Source organism: Grampus griseus, assembly GCF_964374135.1.
Source record: "Grampus griseus genome assembly, chromosome: 2".
Classification (NCBI taxonomy): domain Eukaryota; kingdom Metazoa; phylum Chordata; class Mammalia; order Artiodactyla; family Delphinidae; genus Grampus; species Grampus griseus.
In genome coordinates this window covers 110,152,855-110,180,739 of record NC_139018.1, presented here as the reverse complement: position 1 = coordinate 110,180,739, position 27,885 = coordinate 110,152,855, and the positions used below count along the sequence as shown (strand labels likewise).

The following is a 27,885-nucleotide window of genomic DNA, read 5'->3' as shown; positions in this document are numbered from 1 at the left end:
ATATTTGCTGAGCATTGATTCTGTTTTATCATAATTAAAGATTGAATTAAATCACAAATTGAGTCTAATTTTGGCATAAAAGATGGAGACTACCATAATGAATGACTTTTAAGTGTTCAGTGACATTAAGCAATATATGATTTTGGATTGAATCTAATTTACATTTTTGGGAAGGTTTGGTTCCTTCCCATGCATCAGGAAGAAGAACATTTAGGGTTTCTCCAGTTTCTTTCCTTCGACATCTGATCTATTTTACTGCTTTTGGGGACTTCCCTGGTGGTCCAGTGGTTAAGACTCCACGCTTCCAATGCAGGGGGCACGGGTTCGATCCCTGGTCAGGGAACTAAGATCCCATATGCTGCGTGGTGCAGCCAAAAAAATTAAAAAAGTACTGCTTTTAACAACAATGGGAAATATTTCATAACCAAGTTTATTATTATAAGTATACATGAACTAAAAATCAGTAGGCCTCTACTATGGATAAAGTGTGGACTTTGTGAGAAGCTTTTTTCATTTTGTCGCTCAAAGGCTTTATGTGCAGTATTCTGGGTGGATGTCTGACGTCAGATAAAAGGGGCATTACCAGTGTAGACTTTTAAAGGGAAATGAAGGCCCAGAATGCTTATGCAAGGCTGTGTGTGGTGTGAGAGCAAGTGTCCCCCCAGGCCAGACCTCTGGCCCCCCAGGCCAGACCTCTTTCCACCCCACATATGTTTATATGAACATTTTACTTTTATTCTGGAGAAGTGTATTCTGATATTAAGAACAGAGCTAGTTTCTGTGCCAGTTACTGCAGCTGAAAGGACTACTAAGAGACTATTCCTGCCTTCAGGAGGGATGTGGTGAAAGTATGTGCTCCACCTGTGGAAATACCAAAATGTTGATACCTAAGTTTTAACATTTTACTCTATTTTCCTAGAAGGAACTTTAGATAGAAAAATCCCATTTGGTTTTAATGTATGTAATGCTAACTTAGCAACTGTAAGCCATTTAGGTTCTACACCTGAACATTTGGAGCAAATTTTTTTCTTCTCGTGAAATGTGGGAATTTGGAGATCTTATAATAAGCATTTATATGTATATCAATATTCTTCCCAAACATGTTTTCACATAATTTAGTTTGGTTCTTGTATCCTTGTGAATTCATGGAGTCAGGGTTTCTCCATTTTATAAATGAAGAAACCGGGGCTTGGAAGCACTAGGTGAGTTGCCTAGAGTGCTCAAGTACCAAGTGCTGGAGCATATGTTCTCATTTGGGATTTGTGTGCATGGGCTGTCTCATTGAAATGTGTTGGAATCCCTTAGCAATCAGAAGTATTTAAGGTGGTGGCATTGGTGGAAGAACTGAGAGAGAAGATTAACTCAAAAGAAGGTTTTAAAATATGCTCGCATTTCCATTTAGAATGGTTGAAGTCTTAATTCTAAGTGAGAAAAAAAAAAAATCCTTGCCCAAAGGACCTGTATTTTAAAAAGGGCATGTGCATACCTGATGGTCTTTAACAGTGTCTGGATTTTTATTTTCTCAATTGAGGGAACCCAAAGTAGAAACACTGTATATATTAGTCACTCCTGCTATGTAGAATTAACATTAAAATTAAAAGGTTGTTCCAGATCATCTCTAACATCCCTTCTAGATGTAAAATTCTACGGTATCGGTTATTTTTATGTTAGATTATATAATGCTTCATGTTTATCTTTTGGAAACTGAAGAATCAAGCTTGATTTTAAAGTTGCAGTTAGACACTCCACTTGTAGTAGAGAGTTTGACATTTTGTGTTTGGAATTCAGATGCATTTACCCATAGAAACAATCCGCTGCTCCTCAGGTTTCTAAAACTGTGGAACCAGGTAGCTCAATTATATGATGGGTAAACTAGGCTTTGGGGAATTATGCAGGCAAAGCTGGCCATCAGGCATGACATTGCTGCTTTAGGAAACATTCATTCTTCTGTAAGACTGGGAGTTTGTTTCTAGGTCTGTCAGACTCCTGTATTTACAAAGGGATCTTAAAGTAATTTACTAAAGAGAACATTCTCATTTCACAATAGGGGCTGTTGTACAGCTTAGCCAATGTTATCTAGAGACAGAATAGGGATAAGAACTTGGGTCTTCTAATTTGCGTTTTTCTGCAGCTGCTTGAGGTATTCTGAGTAGAGCCTTTTACTCTGGGAATAGGTAGTAATTTTTGCTTAAGCAAAGTTGCTTATTTTGTTGTGGTAGGAGGACTCTGCCTTTGATTGGATTGTATATTTCCAAGTCTTTATTTTCTTCAAAGGAAGAAAGATTGGGCCAGCAAGATTTACCACGAGGGCCTAGAGTTGTCATCACAGAATGATTTATTAAGTGGTCAGACTAAAGCAGTGATTTCAAATGGTAATGGGGAGGGGGGAACTTTGATTTGTTTTTAACTATGATACTTCATATATTTTAAAATTTTCAAATAACATTAAAAGAAGGCTCAAGATTGTTATCTTTATTAAAAAAGGGATGTTAAGTCATCAACCTTAAGATTAAATACAAGTCACATTCTCTCCAGACCCAAAGGGACTTATAAAACACATCCATGTTATCTTCCTGTGTGTCTGTGTATGTGTGTATGTTTGTGTATGTATGTATAATTAAAGGTCAAAGAGGTTGTGATTTTCTCAGGTTGTTCAGCTGATAAAAGTTGGAGATTCAATTCTAGTTCTTTTTTTTTTTTTTTTTGCGGTACGCGGGCCTCTCACTGTTGTGGCCTCTCCCATTGCGGAGCACAGGCTCCGGGCGCGCAGGCTCAGTGGCCATGGCTCACGTGACCAGCCGCTCCGCGGCATGTGGGATCTTGCCGGACCGGGGCACGAACCCGCGTCCCCTGCATCGGCAGGCGGACTCTCAACCACTGCGCCACCATGGAAGCCCTCTAGTTCTTTTATATATGTGAAATATGATGAACTTCCTGGTGGCCAGAGCTGTATGTATTCAAGGTGAATTTAGGGATAGGAGAAATTACAGTAGATTTCACTACTACAGTGAGAACTTTTATGGTTCAAAATGAGTTTATACCTTTTCTTTCATGGTAGTTGGGGCCTTAGTAGATGAACTACCGTAAGCTAATAAAAAATGAAAATGCCCCTATTGGTGCCCAATTTGTTTTTGTTTTTCTTTTATCGGTCGAGTAGAGAATTTGTGTGAAGTGTTAGACTAATCTTTTAGCTGTTATTGAAGAGTTAAGTGATTATAAGGTGTCTGTCTTCCCAGTAAATGGCATTCCAGTAATGGGGTAGAGAGCAGTGGGGAAGTATTACACATCAGCCGACGTTGCACAAAACCGTTTATGATACTGAGAGTATTGTATCATCCTGGAGGATTCTGAGTGTATCTAGACCCAGGCCTTTATTTCTGGGCCACCTAACTGCTTATTTTTATGTAGCAAAAGATAAAAAACATCCAGAAAATATGCAGTGGTCATTTGGTTTAAACAGCTTGCTGCCTTTTGCTCTGTATAATTTCTCAGCAAGTAATGACACTCAATAAATAATGAAATCTGATATAAAACCATTTTTAAAAAAAGGTTAAAGTATGAAAACTGTTTTAAATATGTCTGGCAAGAATGAGGATCTGGACACGACGTTGTATTTGTGTTGGAGCCAGTGCACACAGATACCACAAATACCTCTCTGAGAATTACTTATTCAGGAAGCAAGACTAAGGTACGTTGAGACAGAGAGGACAGTTGTGAAACTCTTAAAGAGCCTTTGTGATGTTTTAGATTCAGTAACAAATAACCTTTTTAGTGTTTAATTTTCCACACAGACCTGAAGGCTGGTTCAAGACAGAGGTGGGGTAAAGTAGTATTGTACCTGGATCAAAATCAGTATGCTCAGAGCAGGAAAATGTGTGATCATTTGGTAATAAAGAGCACTGTTATGCTGATATAAGAGAATTGCCATTCTGTCTGAATTCTGCTGGGGTTGTTCAGGACTTTTGTGAGGAAAAAAATTTGTGAATTGAGTGCTGAGTTCTACCCTCTTCCTAGGTATCTGATTTTAAGCACGTTAACTTTTCATTGCACAAATACTTACTGTCTTTACATGTGCCATCATTGTTCTCAGTATCTAAAACCTGTGCCTCAATCGCCTACCTTGTCAATAAAGTGATTTTTTTTAAAGCAGCTTTGGGGTGTAATTTAAATACCATAAAATCTTAAAACCTGTTTTAAGTGTAGAAAATTTCTGTCATTCTAGAAGGAGACCTACTACCTATTAGCAGTCATTCCTCATTCCCACCCCAGCTCTGGGCAAGCACTAATGTACTTTCTGTCTCTATAGAGTTGCCTTTTCTGGACATTTTATATAAAAGAAATCATATGAAGTGTGGTCCGTTGTGTCTGGCTTCTTTTACTTAGCTTGATGTTTTTGAGATTCACCCCTGCTGTAAGCATGTACTTGGTATTCCATTGTATGGAGAGACCACATTTTGTTTATCCATTCATCTGATGATAGACATTTGGTTGTTTCCACTTTTTGGCTATTATGAATAATGCTATTATGGGCATGCTAAGAAACTATTGTATACTATTTTACGAAACTGCTGGACTTTTTCAGAGTGGCTGTACCATTTTACCTTTCCCATCAGCAACGTATGAGGGTTTCGATTTCTCCACATTTTTGACAACACTTGTTAATTGTCTGTATTTTCATTTATATAGTTGGGGTGAGGTAGTGTCTCGTGGTTTTTATTTGCATTTTCTTAGTAACTAGTGATGTTGAGAATCTTTTCATGTGTATATAGTCCATTCATATATCTTTGGTGAAAAGTCTATTCAAATCTTTTGCTCATTTAAAAAGAAATTGAAGTATAGTTGAATTACAATATTGTGTTAGTTTCAGGTGTACAACAAAGTGATTCAGATATATATATGTGTGTGTGTATATATATATATTTCAGATTATTTTCCATTATAGGTTATGATAAGATATTGCATGTAATTCCCTGTGCTATCTTGTTGCTTATCTATTTTATGTATAGTAGTTTGTATCTGTTAATCCTATGCTTCTAATTTGTCCCTTTCCCCTTTGGTAACCATAAGTTTGTTTTCTATGTCTGTGAGTCTGTTTCTGTTTTGTACATAGATTCATTCGTATTATTTTTTAGATTCCCCGTATAAGTGGTATCATGTAAAATTTGTCTTTGTCTGACTTACTTCACTAAGTATAATATTCTCTAGGTCCATCCATGTTGCTGCAAATGTCAGTATTTCATTCCTTTCTACGGCTGAGTAATATTCCACTGTGTGTATATATTACATCTTGTTAAGCCAGTCATCTGTTGATGGGCACTTGGGTTGTTTCCATGTCTTGCTTTTTCCCATTAAAAAAATTTTTTTTTGCCTTCTTATTAATGAGTTGTAAGAGTACTTTATATATTCTGGACACAAGTTCCTTATCATGTACATAATTTACAAGTATTTTCTCCCATTCTGTGGCTTATCTTTTGGTTTTCTTGATGGTATCTTTTGAAATGCAAAAGTTTTAAATTTTGATGGAGTCCAGTTTATCAGTGTTTTCTTTTTCCATTATCCTTTGACTGTGTGTTCTCCAAGCACGATTTTAACCCATCTGGAAGGACCTTTTGGATACTGGGATGTTGGGTCTGTTAGCTTTGTAACGTTTTCCATTGGACCAAGCTTATTTTCAGTATTTACATACAGGAGCTACAAAATAAATGTTCTTCATTAAATTTACTCTGTTTTGGAAAATTCATCTTAGACATGGTTACCTTCTTTCAGAATAAGTTAGCATCTGCTGCAGATTCTATTGTCAACCTGAGCAGACATTGACATTTTTTGTGAAGTTTTATTACTTAATGCTGATTTGTTTATAAAACATTACCAGTTGAATATGAAAATTACTTTCATCTCATAATTGCCCTGTTTAGACTTACGTGTTCTTCAGAAAATCACCATTTATAAATTATTTTCAAAGCATCTAAGATTAATTGCCAGATAATTTTTATGGTTAAAATAATTAAAGAATACATTTGAGATGGATTTTTATCAGATGCAAATGAAAGGCATTTATGTCTGTGGTGGGAGGTTATGGTGCCTGGCTGTAAAAGGCTAGTTTCAGTTTTATGAGAAAGAATAAAACCAAATTTGCATTCCACAACTTTTATTTTGTTTCATGAATACAGTCAGGTCAGTTCCACAAGTTCGTTTGCTTTAGATCAGGGTTTCTGTTGACATTTTGGGCTGAGTAATTCTCTGTTGTGTGGGGCTGTCCTGTGCATTGTATTCTTGGCCTCTGCCCACTAGGTGCCAGTAGCATCTCCTCGCTTTTGACAACCAAAAATGTATCTAGATGTTGACATGTGCCCTGGGAGACAAAATCACCTCCCCATAAAGAACCACTGCTTTAGGTGATATCTGGACGTATGATTCCAATAAATAAGTGATAGTAATGGAATCCAAAGAAGTCCCCCCCTTTCCCCCAAATATGAGTGGGAATTGTCCATCAGCTGTGCCACTGGGACTGATAAAGTGGTCTTTGCATGCAGCCCATGAAGTTTAGAGGCTGATGGTTCTTCTTGGCCCTCGTAGAGCACTTCTCCACATTCTGTCTCCCCTGGCTGCCAGCTTCTTCCTTTGTCTTTTGTGCATGTTGGTCTCTCACGTTGGTCTTCTAAGGGCAAAGCAGAGACCGTGTACCCTCCCCCACCACACCCCCACCCTCAGTTATTTTAACATGAAGATGTGGTGACCAAGTCCAGACAGCTATTGGGAGAAAGCGAACTTGACGAAAAGGAGGAGGGCTGAGTTGGATTTCCTCTGCTTAAACTTTTAAAACTTTTCCACTGTGATACAAAAAGCCCCAGAGCATGTGGCAATGTGAATTTACAGAGTGACCAGAGAGGAGTGTGTGAGGAAAAGATAATTAAGTGTTGTAAGCAAACCAGAATTGCTGTACTCCTGTTAAAGCAGGGGTATGTTGCTCTAACTCAATCCAGTTCCTCTTCTCAGCCACTTCATACTGCTCCACTGATGGATCTGTCATATGCACGGAGACAGATATTGTATATACATGCACCAGGAGGCTGCAGGATGATTACTCAGAGAATCACAGATAAGAATTTCCTGACATTTGTCTCTGTAAAGTCCCAGCCTTAACCTTGCAGTTTTAACCTTTAAATGGCATACAGGCTCCAAAGGCCCTTTACACTGCAGCAGTATGATCTACTCCTAGTACTTGGGGAATAATCTGGTAGTTAATAACTGTTAAAGAGTTTTGGATAGAGTAGCACCCACCTTGTATGGTGTTCTCATGAAATTGTGGCTATGAAATGGTCACTGGTTGCAACAATATGGAACCATTATGATATTTTTTTCTCTTATAAATTTATTTATTTATTTATTTTTGGCTGCCTTGGGTCTTGGTTGCTGTGCGCGGGCTTTCTCTATTTGTGGTGAGCAGGGACTACTCTTTGTTGGGGTGTACGGGCTTCTCATTGCAATGGCTTCTCTTGTTGTGGAGCTTGGGCTCTAGGTGCGTGGGCTTTAGTAGTTGTGCCTCGAGGGCTGTAGAGCGCAGGCTCAGTAGTTGTGGCACACGGGCTTAGCGGCTCTACGCGTGTGGGATCTTCTGGACCAGGGCTCGAACCCATGTCCCCTGCATTGGCAGATGGATTCTTAACCACTGTGCCACCAGGGAAGTCCTGGAACCATTATGATTTTTAAAGGTCCCTCTTTGTCTTTCCTCCTTGCTGTTTAGTGAAAACTCTGGCTGTCATATTTTTTTCCAAATCCCATTTTGCTCAATTCTTTTCTTTCATAATAGCTACTTTCTCCTTCAACTGATGTCAGACTCTACTGCCTCCTATACTTTTCCTAATTGCTTTCTCTTCTGTCTCAGTCTGAGCCTTAACAATGGCAAAGAAAAATTTGGAGAAGGCATACTTTGGGAAGGGAGGAGCCAGAGCAGCTTAGTTATTTCCTAATTGTAATGTTTCTTACTAACTCCTCAACACGTGTGTAACCTGTCCTCTTAGAGTCAGGAGTGCTGACACACGTGCAGGAAACTAAGCTGGGGAGGAGGACGTGAACTTTACTGAGGGCCTGCTCTGTGCCCGGCGCCCACCTGCGCTTCTTGGGCATTGTTTTATTTAATCTTCAAGGAGCCATTTGAGGAGTGTTTTTGTCCCCTGTTGGAGCCGAGGAGATGACTCACAGAGAGATTAATTTGTCATTCTCACTGAGGGCCAGCATTCAAATGCAGATCCCTGTGACCCCAGGTCTGTGCTGTCTCTCTTTTCTGGCCTTTTCTGGTTAGTAGTGCTGCCATCACAAAGGGAAGGGGAAGGAACTGTGGGTCCCCCAGAGGAGTGGGTACCATGAAAGACACTGGTATCAGGGGTGGGAGGTTATGATGCCTGGCTGCAAAGGCAGTTTCAGGTCTATGAGAAAGAATAAAACCAACTGTATTCTTAGAAGAGTGCTGCTTTCTAGAAGGATCGTCTTGATTTGAGGTGGCAGCTGTCACTTCCCTCAGGGCATAGAAAATATGATTTAACCACTGGACAACTCTTCACAAATCAGTGTCACAAATCACTTAATCAGTGTCATGATTAATTAAGTGCACATTAATTCTACCAGTATTAAAAGTGTCTTTAGGGCTTCCACTGGTGGCGCAGTGGTTAAGAATCTACCTGCCAATGCAGGGGACATGGGTTCGAGCCCTGGTCCGGGAAGATCCCACATGCTGCGGAGTAACTAAGCCCGTGCACCACAACTACTGAGCCCATGCTCTAGAGCCCGTGAGCCACAACTACTGAGCCTGCGTGCCACAACTACTGAAGCCCGTGCGCCTAGAGCCTGTGCTCCGCAACAAGAGAAACCACTGCAGTGAGAAGCCCGTGCACCACAACTACTGAGCTTGCGCTCTAGAGCCTGCGTGCCACAACTACTGAAGCCTGCGCGCCACAACTACTGAAGCCTGCGCGCCACAACTACTGAAGCCTGCGCGCCTAGAGCGCATGCTCCGCAGCAAGAGAAGCCACCGCAATGAGAAGCCTGTGTACCTCAACAAAGACCCAACACAGCCAAAAAATAAATAAATAAAATAAATATATATAAAAAAAAGAATGTTCAAAAAAAAAAGAAAAGAAAATCTAACTGGTGTGCCAAGCCACAACTTCACAGCTATTAGTGCTCAGAAGTATTTAAAAAAAAAAAAAGTGTCTTTAATTCTCCTACTGAAGGAGATATGAATAATCTAAAACAGTATCAGTTCCTTGAGTTTAGAATGCACTGATTTGGTCTTTTTTGGCTGGGGTAGATAGGTGAGGGGGTAAGGTAAGGATTGTATTTATATATATGCATGTATGAAATTGGGTATTTGTGCTGTTTTGTGAATTTGCCTTGGAACCTCAGAAAGCTTCTTGCCTCTTTCTTTAATGATTGCTTTCCAAATTAACCTTTTTCTGAGGGAAGAAACATCAGGAGAGACGGAGTAGTAGAAAGAAGGGCAAGAAGAAGAGGGAGTTGCTGGGTCACTGACCTGAAATGCTTCCTTGGCTTACAGCTTTCTTCAACTTTGGAATCTCTTCAGTAACTTGCCGAGTGGGAGGGACTGTAGGGGAAATAAGATCACCAAGGATGTGAGAAGTAAGTAGGAGTTGCTGGAGAATTGATGGCTATGTAACAGTTTCTCAAACAGGAAAGGAGATTTATACTTGTACTTAAAGCTGGGGGAAAGGTTTACACTTGCTACTGGAACTGAGTTGACGTTTCCCTTCTCATCTGAGAACACTATGAATTAACTATTTTAAGCTGTGAAACCATTCATAATAACATAGTTGGCAATGAATTATCTAGTATTTGTCTCTTAAAAAATGATGTATTACAGCTCCACCAGGTGGCTGCCAGCAGAGTGAATGGCAGGAGGAGGGAGAAGCTGCTCTTGATTGTATTTGTGCATCATTTTGACTACATCGAAATTCAGTTTAGTGCAGGGCAGAGAAGAGAGGCCGTGGCAGGTTTTTCTAGGAAGTCTGTCTGGCAAAAAACTCCCACAAGATCACTATGACTCACTTTTGACATAAAAATACCTGAAACCCATCAACAGTTTTCTGATGGGTTAGTTGTACTGTGGGGTCACATCTTTTGGTACCCTCATTCCAGCTATTACTTTTGGTTTTCATGGAAGGGAAGAGGATGCTTAGGTCCATAGGTTAGTTTTGGCTGTGACCGTTAGACACTTGAGTGTGACCTAGCTCAAACGCTAAGTACTGTAACCTGTAATGCACCACAGTAGAGTAGGAAAGAACGCTGGTGACCTGAATTCCGTTTTAGGCTCTGCTCCTATTAGGCAAGTGGCTTCTTTTTTCTGGCCCTCAGTTTTCTTATCTGTGAAATGAGTGAATTATACTGACTGATCTCTGGAAACTCTTAGCCATGTGCACCAGCATTTGAGTGATTTTTGTTTTAATTTGGAGAAGAGTAAACTTGTTAAACGTTTGAAACCAAATATAAAGGATGAGGGAGAAAAGCTGTATTTAATGTAGACATTTACATTTTTTAAATTAAACTCTACATTATGATGTTGATGATAAGAACTAGAAAGAGCCAATCTTCACTTTTTTCTCTCTAGTTCTGATATGGCACAGATGTAATAATAAAGCCCACATGCAGCCTCACTGAAAGTATCTGATTAGACATAAAATGTTAAAAAAAAATCTGATAAGTAAATTGACCTATCAAATTCTTTTAGGCAGCACAAAGAATGAAAACAAAACAAAACAAAAGACCACTGAGCTGCTAAAACTTTGAAAGGTAAAATTCATTTTCCCAATTTATTGGTTCTATTCTCATTTAGATTTAGAGAAAAGAGAAAGAAATAGCTTCTTTGTACGTGTTAAGTAAATATCTTCTCACTTGAAAATCAACCACAGTATGTAATTGAAGTTTTAAGAGCTCTGAGTAACACATTGGTTTATCCTCTGGTATTCTAGACATTGATTAATAAAATGAACCATCCTTAATGGATCCAAATAGTCTGAATTGCAGTTTGTAAGTAAATATATGACATCTTCATTGATTTAATTTTTTCATGTTAGTTGAAGACACTGACTTGAAAAAAGCGTAACCCACATTTTATTCCAGTTTCTAACAATACAACCAGCCTAGGAAATATCAAGAACTGGCTGTGGTGCTGGTGGGAGTACTAGTTCTGTGCTCCTTCTACTTGCCCCTTAAAAACAGTGAGTTCATTGTTGTACTCTTTGTGCTCCCCACTTAAAAAAAAAGTCAATTCATTATTTTAAAAATTTACCCGTGAATGAAGACTGATTCCATGTGGTGGCTCCTCCTACCCTTAAAAAAGAAATCAGTTTATACATTTTTTGCTACTCTCCTTGGTTCAGTTTTCCTTCTTCCATATCGGCATATTGCTATGCCACTTGCTTGAAGTTTGAAACGTTAGCTTTGGATGCAACATAGACTTTGATCTGAGTTTTTTTTTTCTATGAGACATTTACATGAAAGCAGAATCTTTGATTTTAATAACTTATGTGTTCTTCCTGGTTATTTCTTACCTAAGCTCCATTATGAGGGGCACTGCAGCTGGCTGCTATGGGATTGATTAATAATTAATAAAAGACTATAACTTAAGGTAGAAATTAAGCAGAAAGAACTACTGATTTCTTAAAGAGACAAGGTAAACTCAGATTTTCAAATATTGGCACAGACCTGTTTATTTAAGAGTAACAATTCTGGTTTTGGTGAAAAATTTTAGAAAGTTAGTTTCAAAAGGGGCCTTATTTCAAAGGTAAAGTCTTAAATTTATTTGAAATTTAATTTTTTGGTTAAAAAAGAGGTTTTACTTTCGGCAGACCAGTTCTTTTTTTTTTTTTTAAACATCTTTATTGGAGTATAATTACTTTACAATGGTGTGTTAGGTTCTGCTTTATAACAAAGTGAATCAGCTATATATGTACATATATCCCCATATCTCCTCCCTTTTGCGTCTCCCTCCCACCCTCCCTATCCCACCCCTCTAGGTGGTCACAAAGCACTGAGCTGATGTCCCTGTGCTATGTGGCTGCTTCCCACTAGCTATCTATTTTACATTTGGTAGTGTATATATAAGTCCATGCCACTCTCACTTCGTCCCAGCTTACCCTTCCCCCTCCTTGTGTCCTCAAATCCATTCTCTACATCTGCATCATTATTCCTGTCCCATCCCTAGGTCCTTCAGAACCTTTTTTTTTTTTTTTTTTAGATTCCATATATATGTACTAGCATACGGTATTAGTTTTTCTCTTTCTGACTTCGCTCTGCATGACAAACTCTAGGTCCATCCACCTCACTACAAATAACTCAATTTCATTTCTTTTTATGGCTGAGTAATATTCCATTGTATATATGTCCCACATCTTCTTTATCCATTCATCTGTCAGTGTACACTTAGGTTGCTTCCACGTCCTGGCTATTGTAAATAGAACTGCAGTGAACATTGTGGTACATGACTCTTTTTGAATTATGGTTTTCTCAGGGTATCTTCCCAGTAGTGGGATTGCTGGGTTGTATGCAGGTTCTATTTTTAGTTTTTTAAGGAACTTCCATACTGTTCTCCATAGTGACTGTATCAATTAACATTCTCAGCAACAGTGCAAGAGGGTTCCCTTTTCTCCACACCCACTCCAGCATTTATTGTTTGTAGATTTTTGATGATGGCCATTCTAACTGGTATGAGGTGATACCTCATTGTAGTTTTGTTTTGTTTTTTTTTAATTTTAAAATTTTATTTTTTTATACAGTAGGTTCTTATTAGTCATCAATTTTATACACATCAGTGTATACATGTCAATCCCAATTGCCCAATTCATCACACCACCACCCCCACCATGCCGTGGCTTTCCCCCCTTGGTGTCCATATGTTTGTTCTGTACATCTGTGTTTCAACTTCTACCCTGCAAACCAGTTCATCTGTACCATTTTTCTAGGTTCCACATACATGCGTTAATATACGATATTTGTTTTTCTTTTTCTGACTTACTTCACTCTGTATGACAGTCTCTAGATCCATCCACATCTCAACAAATGACCCAATTTAATTCCTTTTTATGGCTGAGTAATAGTCCATTGTATATATGTACCACATCTTCTTTATTCATTTGTCTGTCGATGGGCATTTAGGTTGCTTCCATGACCTGGCTATTGTAAATAGTGCTGCAGTGAACATTGGGGTGCATGTATCTTTTTGAATTATGGTTTTCTTTGGGTATATGCCCAGTAGTGGGATTGCTGGATCATATGGTAATTCTATTTTTAGTTTTTTAAGGAGCCTCCATACTGTTCTCCATAGTGGCTGTATCAATTTACATTCCCACCAACAGTGCAAGAGGGTTCCCTTTTCTCCACACCCTCTCCAGCATTTATTGTTTGTAGATTTTCTGATGATGCCCATTCTAACTGGTGTGAGGTGATACCTCATTGTAGTTTTGATTTGCATTTCTCTAATAATTAGTGATGTTGACCAGCTGTTCATGTGCTTCTTGGCCATCTGTATGTCTTCTTTGGAGAAGTGTATATTTAGGTCTTCTGCCCATTTTTGGATTGGGTTGTTTTTTTAATATTGAGCTGCATGAGCTGTTTATATATTTTGGAGATTAATCCTTTGTCCGTTGATTCATTTGCAAATATTTTCTCCCATTCTGAGGGTTGGCTTTTCGTCGTCTTTGTGGTTTTCTTTGCTGTGCAAAAGCTTTGAAGTTTCATTAGGTCCCATTTGTTTACTTTTGTTGTTATTTCAATTACTCTAGGAGGTGGATCAAAAATGATCTCGCTGTGATTTATGTCAAAGAGTGTTCTTCCTATGTTTTCCTCTAAGAGTTTTATAGTGCCTGTTCTTACATTTACATCTCTAATCCATTTTGAGTTTATTTTTGTGTGTGGTGTTAGGGAGTGTTCTAGTTTCATTTTTTTACATGTAGCTGTCCAGTTTTCCCAGCACCACTTATTGAAGAGACTGTCTTTTCTCCACTGTATATCCTTGCCTCCTTTGTCATAGATTAGTTGACTATAGTTGCATGGGTTTATCTCTGAGCTTTCTGTCTTGTTCCATTGATCTGTGTTTCTGTTTTTGTGCCAGTACCATATTGTCTTGATTGCTGTAGTTTTGTAGTATAGTCTGAAGTCAGGGAGTCTGATTCCTGCAGCTCCGTTTTTTTCCCTCAAGACTGCTTTGGCTATTTGGGGTCTTTTATGTCTCCATACAAATTTTAAGACTTTTTGTTCGAGTTCTGTAAAAAATGCCATTGGTAATTTGATAGAGATTGCACTGAATCTGTAGATTGTTTTGGGTAGTATAGTCATTTTCACAATATTGATTCTTCCAATCCAAGAACATGGTATATCTCTCCATCTGTTGGTATCATCTTTAATTTCTTTCATCATTGTCTTATAGTTTTCTGCATACAGGTCTTTTGTCTCCCTAGGTAGGTTTATTCCTAGGTATTTTATTCTTTTTGTTGCAGTGGTAAATGGGAGTGTTTCCTTAATTTCTCTTTCAGATTTTTCATCATTAGTGTTTAAGAATACAAGAGATTTCTGTGTATTAGTTTTGTATCCTGCAGCTTTACCAAATTCATTCATTAGCTCTAGTAGTTTTCTGGTGGCATCTTTAGGATTCTGTGTACACTATCATGTCATCTGCAAACAGTGACAGTTTTACTTCTACTTTTCCAATTTGTATTCCTTTTATTTCTTTTCTTCTGTGATTGCGGTGGCTACGACTTCCAAAACTATGTTGAATAATAATGGTGACAGTGGACATCTTTGTCTCGTTCCTGATCTTAGAGGAAATGCTTTCAGTTTTTCACCACTGAGAATGATGTTTGCTGTGGGTTTGTCGTATATGGTCTTTATTATGTTGAAGTAGTTTCCCTCTATGCCCACTTTCTGGAGATTTTTTTTTATCATAAATGGGTGCTAAATTTTGTTAGAAGCTCTTCTGCATCTATGGAGATGATCATATGGTTTTAATCCTTCAATTTGTTAATATGGTGTATCACATTGATTGATTTCCGTATATTGAAGAATCCTTGCATCCCTGGGATAAATCCCACTTGATCATGGTGTGTGATCCTTTTAATGTGTTGTTGGATTCTGTTTGCTAGTATTTCGTTGAGGATTTTTGCATCTATATTCATCAGTGATATTATTCTGTAATTTTCTTTTCTTGTAGTATCTTTGTCTGGTTTTGGTATCGGGGTGATGGCCTCATAGAATGAGTTTGGGAGTGTTCCTTCCTCTGCAGTGTTTTGAAAGTGTTTGAGAAGGATGGGTGTTAGCTTTTCTCTAAATGTTTGATAGAATTCACCTGTGAAGCTGTCTGGTCCTGGACTTCTGTGTGTTGGAATATTTTTAATCACAGTTTCAGTTTCATTTCTTGTGATTGGTTTGTTCATATTTTCTATTTCTTTCTGGATCAGTCTTGGAAGGTTATACCTTTCTAAGAATTTGTCCATTTCTTCCAGGTTGTCCATATTATTGGCATAGAGTTGCTTGTAGAGTCTCTTGATGCTTTGTATCTCTGCGGTGTCTGTTGTAACTTCTCCTTTTTCATTTCAAATTTTATTGATTTGAGTCCTCTCCCTCTTTTCCTTGATGAGTCTGGCTAATGGTTTATCAATTTTGTTTATCTTCTCAAAGAACCAGCTTTTAGTTTTATTGACTTTTGCTGTTGTTTTCTTTGTTTCTATGTTATTTATTTCTGCTCTGATCTTTATGATTTCTTTCCTTCTGCTAATTTTGGGTTTTGTTTGTTCTTCTTTCTCTAGTTCCTTTAGGTGTAAGTTTAGATTGTTTGAGATTTTTCTTGTTTGTTGATGTAGGCTTGTATAGCTATAAACTTCCCTCTTAGAACTGCTTTTGCTGCATCCCATAGGTTTTGGATCATTGTGTTTTCATTGTCATTTGTCTCTAGGTATTTTTTGATTTCCTCTTTGATTTCTTCATTGATCTCTTGGTTATTTAGTAACGTATTGTTTAGCCTCCATGTGTTTGTATTTTTTACTTTTTTCCCCTGTAATTCCTTTCTAATCTCATAGCGTTGTTGTCAGAAAAGATGCTTGATATGATTTCAATTTTCTTAAATTTACTGAGGCTTGATTTGTGACCCAAGATGTGATCTATCCTAGAGAATGTTCTGTGCGCACTTGAGAAGAAAGTGTAATCTGCTGTTTGGGGATGGAGTGTCCTATAAATATCAATTAAATCTATCTGGTCTGTTTTGTCATTTAAAACTTGTGTTTCCTTATTTATTTTCATTTTGGATGATCTGTCCATTGGTGCAACTGAGGTGTTAAAGTCCCCCACTGTTATTGTGTTACTGTCGATTTCCTCTTTTATAGCTGTTAGCAGTTGCCTTATGTGTTGAGGTGCTCCTATGTTGGGTGCATATATATTTATAATTGTTATATCTTCTTCTTGGATTGATCCCTTGATCATTATGTAGTGTCCTTCCTTGTCTCTTGCAACATTCTTTATTTTAAAATCTATTTTATCTGATACGAGTATTGCTACTCCAGCTTTCTTTTGATTTCCATTTGCATGGACTATCTTTTTCCGTCCCCTCACTTTCAGTCTGTATGTGTCCCTAGGTCTGAATGGGTCTCTTGTAGACAGCATATATACGGGTCTTGTTTTTGTATCCATTCAGCAAGCCAGTGTCTTTTGGTTGGAGCATGAAATCCGTTCACTTTTAACATAATTATTGATATGTATGTTCCTGTGACCATTTTCTTGTTTTGGGTTTGTTTTTGTAAGTCCTTTTCTCTTGTGTTTCCCACTTAGAGAAGTTTCTTTAGCATTTGTTGTAGAGCTGGTTTGGTGGTGCTGAATTCTCTTAGCTTTTGTTTGTCTGTAAAGCTTTTGATTTCTCCATTGAATCTGAATGAGATCCTTGCCAGGTAGAGTAATCTTGGTTGTAGGTTCTTCCCTTTCATCACTTTAAGTATATCATGCCACTCCCTTCTGGCTTGTAGAATTTCTGCTGAGAAATCAACTGTTAACCTTATGGGAGTTCCCTTGTATGTTATTTGTCGTTTTTCCCTTGCTGCTTTCAATAATTTTTCTTTGTCTTAAATTTTTGCCAATTTGAGTACTATGTGTCTCAGCGTGTTTCTCCTTAGGTTTATCCTGTATGGGACTCGCTGTGCTTCCTGGACTTGGGTGGCTATTTCCTTTCCTATGCTGGGGAAGTTTTTGACTATAATCTCTTCAAATATTTTCTCTAGTCCTTCCTCTCTTCTCCTTCTGGGACCCCTATAATGCGAATGTTGTTGCGTTTAATGTTGTCCCAGAGGTCTCTTAGGCTGTCTTCATTCCTTTTCATTCTTTTTTCTTTATTTGGTTCCACAGCAGTGAATTCTACCATTCTGTGTTCCAGGTCACTTATCTGTTCTTCTGCGTCAGTTATTCTGCTATTGATTCCTTCTAGTGTAGTTTTCATTTCAGTTATTGTATTGTTCATCTCTGTTTGTTTGTTCTTTAATTCTTCTAGGTCTTTGATAAATATTTCTTGCATCTTCTCAATCTTTGCCTCCATTCTTTTCCCGAGGTCTTGGATCATCTTTACTATCATTAATCTGAATTCTTTTTCTGGAAGGTTGCCTATCTCCACTTCATTTAGTTGTTTTTCTGGGGTTTTATCTTGTTCCTTCATCTGGTACATAGTCCTCTGACTTTTCACCTTGTCTTTCTGTGAATGTGGTGTTTGTTCCACAGGCTGTAGGATTGTAGTTCTTCTTGCTTCTGCTCTCTGCCCTCTGGTGGATGAGGCTATCTAAGAGGAATGTGCAAGTTTTCTCATGGGAGTGACTCAGCAAGATCCTTTTTGACCCACCTCCTGCTAGTATTGGAGGGTCTCTTGCAGAGGCGGGGGTGGCTGTGGTTCACTGCGCGGACAAAGACAGTGGTGGCAGTAGTTCTGGTGAGTACTCATTGATGTGTCATTGTAGTTTTAATTTGCATTTCTCTAATGATTAGTGATGTCGAAGATTGTTTCATGTGTTTGTTGGCAATCTGTATATTTTCTTTGGAGAAATGTCTGTTTAGGTTTTCTGCCATTTTTGGATTGGGTTGTTTGTTTTTTTGGTACTGAGCTGCTTGAGCTGCTTGTAAATTGTGGAGATTAATCCTTTGTGAGTTGTTTCATTGGCAAATATTTTCTCCCATTCTGAGGGTTCTCTTTTCGTCTTCTTTATGGTTTCCTTTGCTGTGCAAAAGCTTTTAAGTTTCATTAGGTCCCATTTGTTTATTCTTGTTTTTATTTCCATTTCTCTAGGAGGTGGGTTAAAAAGTATCTTGCTGTGATTTATGTCATAGAGTGTTCTGCCTATGTTTTCCTCTAAGAGTTTTATAGTGCGTGGCCTTACTTTTAAGTCTTTAATCCATTTTGAGTTTATTTTTGTATATGGTGTTAGGGAGTGTTCTAATTTCATTCTTTTACGTGTAGCTGTCCAGTATTCCCAGCACCACCTATTGAAAAGGCTGTCTTTTCTCCATTGTATATTCTTGCCTTCTTTATCAGAAGTAAGTTGAACCATATGTGCCTGGGTTTATCTCTGTGCTTTCTATCTTGTTCCATTGATCTATATTTCTGTTTTTGTGCCAGTACCATACCATCTTGATTACTCTAGCTTTGTAGTATAATCTGAAGTCTGGGAGCCTTATTCCTACAGCCCCATTTTTCTTTCTCAAGATTGCTTTGGCTATTCGGGGTCTTTTGTGTTTCCATACGTATTGTGAAATATTTTGTTCTAGTTCTGTGAAAAATGCCATTGGTAGTTTGATAGGGATTGCATTGAATCTGTAGATTGCTTTGGGTAGTAGAGTCATTATCACAATGTTGATTCTTCCAATCCAAGAACATGGTATATCTCTCCATATGTTTGCATCATCTTTAATTTCTTTCATCAGTGTCTTATAGTTTTCTGCGTACAGGTCTTTTGTCTCCTTAGGTAGATTTATTCCTATGTATTTTATTCTTTTTGTTGCAATGGTAAATGGGAGTGTTTCCTTAATTTTTCTTTCAGATTTTTCATCATTAGTGTATAGGAATGCAGATTTCTGTGCATTAATTTTGTATTCTGCAACTTTACCAAATTCATTGATTAGCTCTAGTACTTTTGTGGTAGCATCTTTAGGATTCTTCATGTATAGTATCGTGTCATCTGCAGTGACAGCTTACTTCTTCTTTTCCAATTTGTATTCCTTTTATTTCTTTTTCTTCTCTGATTGCTGTGCCTAAAACTTCCAACGCTATGTTGAATAATAGTGGTGAGAGTGGACAACTTTGTCTTGTTCCTGATCTTAGTGAAAATGGTTTCAGTTTTTCACCATTGAAAACAATGTTTGGTGTGGGTTTGTCATATATGGCCTTTATTATGTTGTGGTAAGTTCCCTCTCTGCCTACTTTCTGGAAGGTTTTTATCATAAATGGGTGTTGAATTTTGTCGAAAGCTCTTTCTGCATCTATTGAGATGATCATATGGTTTTTCTCCTTCAGTTTGTTAATATGATTTGTCACATTGATTGATTTGCATATATTGAAGAATCCTTGCATTCCTCGGATAAACCCCACTTGATCATGGTGTATGATCCTTTTAATGTGCTATTGGATTCTGTTTGCTAGTATTTTGTTGAGGATTTTTGCATCTATATTCATCAGTGATGTTGGCCTGTAGTTTTCTTTCTTTGTGACATCTTTGTCTGGTTTTGGTATCAGGGTGAGGGTGGCCATGTAGAATGAGTTATGGAGTGTTTCTCCCTCTGCTATATTTTGGAAGAGTTTGAGAAGGATAGGTGTTAGCTCTTCTCTATAAACATTTGATAGAATTTGCCTGTGAAGCCATCTGGTCCTGGACTTCTGTTTGTTGGAAGATTTTTAGTCACAGTTTCAATTTCAGTGCTTGTGATTGGTCTGTTTATATTTTCTATTTCTTCCTGGTTCAGTCTCAGAAGGTTGTGCCTTTCTAAGAATTTGTCCATTTCTTCCAGGTTGTCCATTTTATTGGCTTACAGTTGCTTGTAGTCATCTCTCATGATCATTTCTATTTCTGCAGTGTCAGTTGTTACTTCTCCTTTTTAATTTCTAATTCTGTTGATTTGAGTCTTCTCCCTTTTTTTCTTGATGAGTCTGGCTAGTGATTTATCAGTTTTGTTTGTCTTCTCAAAGAACCAGCTTTTAGTTTTATTGATCTTTACTATTGTTTCCTTCATTTCTTTTTCATTTATTTCTGATCTGCTCTTTATGATTTCTTTCCTTCTGCTAACTTTGGGGTTTTTTCCTTCTTTCTCTCATTGCTTTAGGTGTAAGGTTATGTTGTTTATTTGAGGTGTTTCTTGTTTCTTGAAGTAGGATTGTATTGCTATAAACTTCCCTCTTAGAACTGATTTTGATGCATTCCATAAGTTTTGGGTCATCGCGTTTTCATTGTCATTTGTTTCTAGGTACTTTTTGATTTCCTCTTTGATTTCCTCAGTGATCTCTTGGTTATTTAGTAGTGTATTTTTTAGCCTGCATGTGTTTTTATTTTTTGCAGATTTTTTCCTGTAATTGATGTCCAGTCTCATAGTATTGTGGTCAGAAAAGATACTTCATACGATTTTAATTTTCTTAAATATACCAAGGCTTGATTTGTGATCCGAAATGATCTATCTTGGAGAATGTTCCATGAGCACTTGAGAAGAAAGTGTATTCTTTTGTTTTTGGATGGAATGTCCTATAAATGTCAATTAAGTCCGTCTTGTTTAATGTGTCATTTAAAGCTTGTGTTTCCTTATTTATTTTCATTTTGGATGATCTGTCCATTGGTGAAAGTGGGTGTTAAAGTCCCCTACTGTGACTGTGTTACTGTTGATTTCCCCTTTTATGGCTGTTAGCCTTTGCCTTATCTATTGAGGTGCTCCTATGTTTGATGCATAAATATTTACAATTTTTATATCTTCTTCTTGGATTGATCCCTTGATCATTATGTAGTGTCCTTTAAAGTCTATTTTGTCTCATATGAGAATGCTACTCCAGCTTCCTTTTGATTTCCATTTGCATGGAATATCTTTTTCCATCCCTTCACTTTCAGTCTGTATGTGTCCCTAGGTCTGAAGTGGGTCTCTTGTAGAGAGCATATATATGGGTCTTGTTTTTGTATGCATTCAGCCAGTCTATGTCTTTCGGTTGGAGCATTTAATCCATTTACATTTAAAGTAATTATCGATATGTATGTTCATACTACCATTCTCTTAACTGTTTTGGGTTTGTTATTATAGGTCTTTTCCTTCTCTTGTGTTTCCTGCCTAGAGAAGTTCCTTTAGCATTTGTTGTAAAGCTGTTTTGGTGGTGCTGAATTCTGTTAGCTTTTGTTTGTCTGTAAAGGTTTTAATTTCTCCGTCGAATCTGAATAAGATTCTTGCTGGGTAGAGTCATCTTGGTTGTAGGTTTTTCCCTTTCATCGCTTTAAATATGTCCTGCCACTCCCTTGTGGCTTGCAGAGTTTCTACTGAAAGATGAACTGTTAACCTTATGGGGATTCCGTTTTATGTTAGTTGTTGTTTTCCCCTTGTTGCTTTTAATATTTTTTCTTTGTATTTAATTTTTTATAGTTTGATTAATATGTGTCTTGGCATGTTTCTCCTTGGATTTATCTTGTGTGGGACTCTCTGCTTCCTGGACTTGACTATTTCCTTTCCTATATTGGAAATTTTCAACTGTAAGCTCTTAAAATATTTTCTCAGTCCCTTTCTTTTTCTCTTCTTCTTCTGGGACCCCTGTAAATTGAATGTTGTTGCATTTAATGTTGTCCCAGAGGTCTCTAAAACTGTCCTCAATTCTTTTCGTTCTTTTTTCTTTATTCTGTCCTGCAGTAGTTATTTCCACTATTTTATCTTCCAGGTCACTTATCCACCTTCTGCCTCAGTTATTCTGCTATTGATTCTTTCTAGAGCATTTTTAATTTCATTGATTGTGATGCTCATCATGTTTGTTTGCTCTTTATTCTTCTTGGACCTTGTTAAACATTTCTTGTGTTTTCTCCATTCTATTTCCAAGATTTTGGATCATCTTTACTATAATTACTCTGAATTCTTTTTCAGGTGGACTGCCTGTTTCCTCTTCATTTGTTTGGTCTGGTGGCTTTTTACCTTGCTTCTTCGTCTGCTGTGTGCTTCGTTTTCTTCTCATTTTGCTTAACTTACTGTGTTTGGGGTCTCCTTTTTGCAGGCCACAGGTTCTTGGTTCCTGTTGTTTTTGGTGTCTACCCCCAGTGGCTAAGGTTGGTTCAGTGGGTTGTGTAGGCTTCCTGGCGGAGGGGACTAGTGCCTGTTTTCTGGTGGATGACATTCGATCTTGTCTTTCTGGTGGGCAGGACTGTGTCCAGTGGTATGTTTTGGGGTATCTGTGACCTTATTATGACTTTAGGCAGCCTCTCTGCTAATGAATGGGGTTGTGTTCCTGTCTTGCTAGTTGTTTGGCATAGGGTGTCCAGCACTGTAACTTGCTGGTCGTTGAGTGGAGCTGGGTCTTAGCATTGAGATGGAGATCTTTGGGAGAGCTTTTGCTATTTGATATTACATGGAGCCGGGAGGTCTCTGGTGGACCAATGTCCTAAACTTGGTTCTCCCACATCAGAGACACAGGCCTGACAGCCAGCCAGAGCACCAAGACCCTGTCAGCCACACGGCTCAGATGAAAAGGGAGAAAAAAAGAAAGAAAGAAAAAAATAAGATAAAATAGTTTTTTAAAAAAATAAAAAATAATTATTAAAAATAAAAGAATTCAAAAGTAGTAAAAAAGAAAGAAAGAGAGAGCAACCAAACCAAAAAACAATCCACCAATGATAACAAGTGCTAAAAACTATATTTAAAAAAAAAAAAGATAGAACCCTAGGACAAATGGTAAAAGTAAAGCTATACAGACAAAATCACACAAAGAAGCATACACATACACACTCACAAAAAGAGAAAAAGGAGAAAAAAATATATATCCAGGTACGTGGGGAGTTTCTGGCCTTTCAGGAAGTCTGAGGTCTTCTGCCAGCCTTCAGTAGGTGTTCTGTAGGAGTTGTTCCCCATGTAGTTGTATTTCTGATGTATTTGTGGGGAGGAAGGTCATCTCCATGTGTTACTCCTCCACCATCTTGAATGTCTCCTCCAGACCAGTTCTTCTTAATAACCACATGATGAAAGTTTATCAATGGAAAAATGCACATGCACACATACACACTTTATATATGTCATTCCTAGCAGGTTTTAAAAAAATTTTAGTATTTATTTATTTATTTTTGGCTGCATTGGGTCTCAGTGACGGCACACGGGATCCATTGCTCTGGTGCGTAGGCTTCTCTCTAGTTGTGGCACGTGGGTTGCAGAGGGCATGGGCTTACAGTTGCAGCTTGCGGGCTCAGTAGCTGTGGCATGCAGGCCTAGCTGCTCCCTGACATGTGGGACCCTAGTTCCCCGACTAGGCATTAAACCCGCATCCCCCACATTGGAAGGCGGACTCCGAACCTCTGGACCACCAGGGAAGTCCCTTCCTAGCAGTTTTGAGACTAAATAATTCCTGCATATCATTTTGTTGAGCAGAAACTATGGCAACGTTCCAAATATATAATCCTAGCTCTGGAATTTAAAATTTAACTTCTAGTTTTCTGTGTCTTACTAATTGTGAGTTTGAGGAATATTTAAACAAATTTTTTAATTATTGAAGTATAGTTGATTTATAATGTGTTAATTTCTGCTGTACAGCAATGTCATTCGGTTATATATACATTCCTTATCATATTCTTTCCCATTATGATTTATCACAGAATATTGAATATAGTTCCCTGTGCTATACAGTAGGTCCTTTTTGCTTATTCATCTTGTATAGTATAATAGTTTGCATCTGCTAACCCCAAACTCCCAATCCTTCCTTCCCCCACTCCCCTCCCCTTTGGCAACCACAAGTCTGTCCTCTGTCTGTGAGTCTGTTTTTGTTTCATAGGTTTATTCATTTGTGTTGTATTTTAGATTCCACATATAAGTGATATCATATGGTGTTCGTCTTTCGCTTTCTGAGTTACTTCACTTAGTATGATAATCTCTAGTTGTATCCATGTTGCTGCAAATGGCATTATTTCATTTTTTAAAAATGGATGAATAGTATTCCATTGTGTATATGTACCACATCTTCTTTATCCATTCATCTGTCGATGGACATTTAGGTTGTTTCCATGTCTTGGCTATTGTGAATACTGCTGCTATGAATATAGGGATGCATGTATCTTTTCAAATTATAGTTTTGTCCAGATATATGCCTAGGAGTGCAATTGCTGGATTATATAGTAATTCTATTTTTAGTTTTCTGAGGAACCTCCATACTGTTTTCCACAGTGGCTGCACAAACTTACATTCCTACCAACAGTGTAAGAATGTTCCCTTTTCTCCACACCCTCTCAGTATTTGTAATTTGTGGACATTTTAATGGTAGCCTTTCTGACTGGTGTGAGGTGGTACTTCATTATAGTTTTGATTTGCATATTTCTTATAAATGGCGATGTTGAGCATCTTTTCATGTGCCTATTGGCCATCTGTATGTCTTCTTTGGAGAAATGTCTGTTTAGGTCTTCTGCCCATTTTATGATTGGGTTGTTTTTTTGTTGTTGAGTTGTATGAGCTGTTTGTGTATTTGGGAAATTAAGCCTTTGTCAGTCATGTGATTTGCAAATATTTTCTCCCAGTCTGCAGGGTTTTTGTTTTGCTTATGGTTTTCTTTGCTCTGCAAAAGCTTGTAAGTTTGATTAGGTCTATTTGTTTATTTTTGCTTTTATATCTATTCCCTTGGGAGACTGATCTAAGAAAATATTGGTACAATTTATGTCAGAGAATGTTTTGCCTATGTTCTCTTCCAGGAGTTTTATGGTGTCATGTCTTATATTTAAGTCTTTTCAGCCATTTTGAGTTTATTTTTGTGTACGGTGTGAGGGTGTGTTTTAACTTCATTGATTTGCATGCAGCTGTCCAACTTTCCCAGTACTACTTGCTGAAGTGAATGTCTTTTCTCCATTGTATATTCTTTGCTTCTTTGTCAAAGATTAATTGATCGTAGTTGTGTGCGTTTATTTCTGTGCTCTCTATTCTGTTTCATTGATCCATGTCTGTTTTTGTGCCAGTACCATGCTGTTTTGATTACTGTACTTTTGTAGTGTTGTCTGAAGTCTAGGAGGGTTATGCCTCCTGCTGTGTTCTTTTTCGTGAGGAATATTTTATATGTTCATCTTAGTATGCATTAGAAAGGAGTTTGTGGCCATTTGGCTGTATATTCTTATTATAACCCCGTTAGTGGCCTGTCATTTTACTTCTCTAAGCTAATTTTCCACATCTGTGTGAAATGGAGGTTATGGTTATGGGTGTGAGAGATGGGAGTTCGGGTTAGAACAATTTCTGATGTCTCTTCAAGTTCTAAATATTGTATGACATTATGGAAGCAAAATGCTCCAGTGGTTCCATGACCACATCTATATTTGTCCATCATTGACTTGGTAATTTACTGTTAAGGATTTCACTAGTTATACCCATGTTGCACATGGATTTCTGAAAGATTTGGTTCTTTCCTAAATCATTTAATTTGCTTGGCTTTCTATATTAAAATTTGCCAGAGTGTCTTTGTCAACAAGAATTTGAGTTAGCTTTCAAAGAATCTGAAGAAGGCTGAATATATATAAATGGAATGGGGTCATTTATCAGTATGCATTCTTTTATTTCATTAGTTGAATTAATGTATCAGCATTTGGCCCAGGGACTGTGTGTAACTGTTTTGTTACTGGTTTAGCTTTGCTGCTATCTTCCTTTTAGTTTGCAGTAAGTACAAAATAGTTACAAATTCTTGACTATTCTCACAGTCTTCCAGCTTCCATAAAGTATGTAAGCAATACACGTAGCTGTTTTTCTTTCTCTTCTGCTTGCTCTTTACTGGGTGTTTGCTTAGATGACTGTTTTGTTCTCTACTACTATGTAATCTAGTCACAATAGTTTTTATGTTCTTAAAGAAAAAAGCCAATTAATTGAATTAAATTATGTCACCATTACTTTTATAATCAAATGATCAGAGAAGGAAATTATCCTAATAAATCAGAGGCCCTTTGAAATCCTTGCATAAAGAGAATTATTAATCTGGTATCTTACTGAGAAAATTGACCATTGTATATTGGTTTTGTACTTTCCATGGTAATATTGTGTCATTTATTTAGATATCCTTGGAACAGAAGATCTTATTGTGGAAGTGACTGCCAACGATGCCGTGAGGTTTTATCCCTGGACCATTGATAATAAATACTATTCAGCAGATATCAATCTATGTGTGGTGCCAAACAAATTTCTCGTCACTGCAGAGATTGCAGAGTCTGTTCAAGCATTTGTGGTTTACTTCGACAGCACGCAAGTAAGATTTTGTTTTCCGTGGACCTTGAATAAGAAATTATTTTGTGCTTTGTTTTTCTTAACCTTGCATTTTCTGTGAGTTCTCTTAATGTCTCTTTTTCTGTTTTTGTTTCTATGTTTCTTTCTCCTCCCTCTAGAAATCTGGTCTTGATAGTGTTTCCTCCTGGCTTCCACTGGCAGAAGCATGGTTACCTGAGGTGATGATCTTGGTTTGCGATAGAGTGTCTGAAAATGGTAAGGCACTCCAGTGGGATTGTAGGTGGTACATACGTTGTTCCACTTGCCATTCCTTGGTAGACAATACATTGGTTTCCTTAACTTAGAACAGTATGTCTTGTGTGATTTTATTACCTTCCAAAAATATCTTCAGCTATTTCTCTTTGGAATCTTGCAATATGTACATTTTATTTTTTAAGAACAGACACTTGGGGTTTGAGAAATCATTTTCCTTATATTAATTTATTTAGTATGCCTTTAGAATAACATTGACATTAAAGGTAACACTTTGAGATTGTGGAGAGTATTGCAGCAATATTCATGTTTTATTTTATTTTTGCTTATAAAGAATCTTTTGCATGTTATTTTAGGTGTAAACCGACAGAAGGCTCAAGAGTGGTGTATCAAACATGGCTTTGAATTAGTAGAACTTAGTCCAGAAGAGTTGCCTGAGGAGGATGGTAAGTATTTATGTGTCAGGAGAAAGCATGGCATTTGGATTCAGATATGAGCGATTATTTTAGTTCAGGGAAGAAGAATCAAAGTGATATTCAAAACACATTTTTCACTAGCTCTTTGAAAAGATTTGTGCAGAATCCATTGATGCAGTCTGGTAATTGCATAATCCATTTATTTGGTTTTACCACCCATTTTAGGACTTTGGAAATGTTTGTTTTTCTTATGGGTAAAGGTAGAGATTTCTACCTTAAATCTTAGTCATTTTCCCAGTCTCTTATCCTTTCTCTGCTGCCAAAAAAAGGAGGGTTTGATCTATATTCATAAATAGTTAAAGTTTATGTTTCTTATTTTGAATTCCTAGTAACCTGAGGTTGAATTCCCAGGAACCCTAGGGGACATGTCAATACTATTTGTATGTCTTTTGGATATTTGAACCCACAAATAGACCCAGAATGCACACCCCCGGGGTAACTCTGCACTTACCTGTCTTCTACTATACTTTGGACCTTCTATTTATTCTGCCTCTTTTTCCCCCTTCCCCCATTCCTCTTCTCATCTTTTCTTCCAAGTACAGCTATGCTAGCTGCTGTGGAATCTACCAAGATAAGATGGGTTTTGGCCCACCAAAACCTTATAATCTGGTATAAGAGATGAAACAGGTATACAAACAATTGAATTACCAAGTGGAACATCATAAGTATTATAAAAATATGTATATTGGTGCTATGGTGTTTCAGAGACGGAAGAGGTTATTTATCTTCA

At 37.6% G+C, this 27,885-nt stretch overlaps 1 protein-coding gene across 2 annotated transcripts in view; it reads left to right on the top strand.

Annotated features, from left to right (window-relative positions):
* The window catches only part of AAGAB (alpha and gamma adaptin binding protein), an 86,654-nt gene that overhangs the window by 2,289 nt on the left and 56,480 nt on the right, over positions 1-27,885 (top strand). For both annotated transcript variants that reach the window (XM_082681188.1, XM_082681187.1), the window contains exons 2-4: positions 26,259-26,449; positions 26,586-26,682; positions 27,036-27,125. In XM_082681188.1, coding sequence (XP_082537314.1) covers positions 26,259-26,449; positions 26,586-26,682; positions 27,036-27,125 — 378 coding nt within the window. The remainder of the gene's footprint in view (positions 1-26,258; positions 26,450-26,585; positions 26,683-27,035; positions 27,126-27,885) is intronic.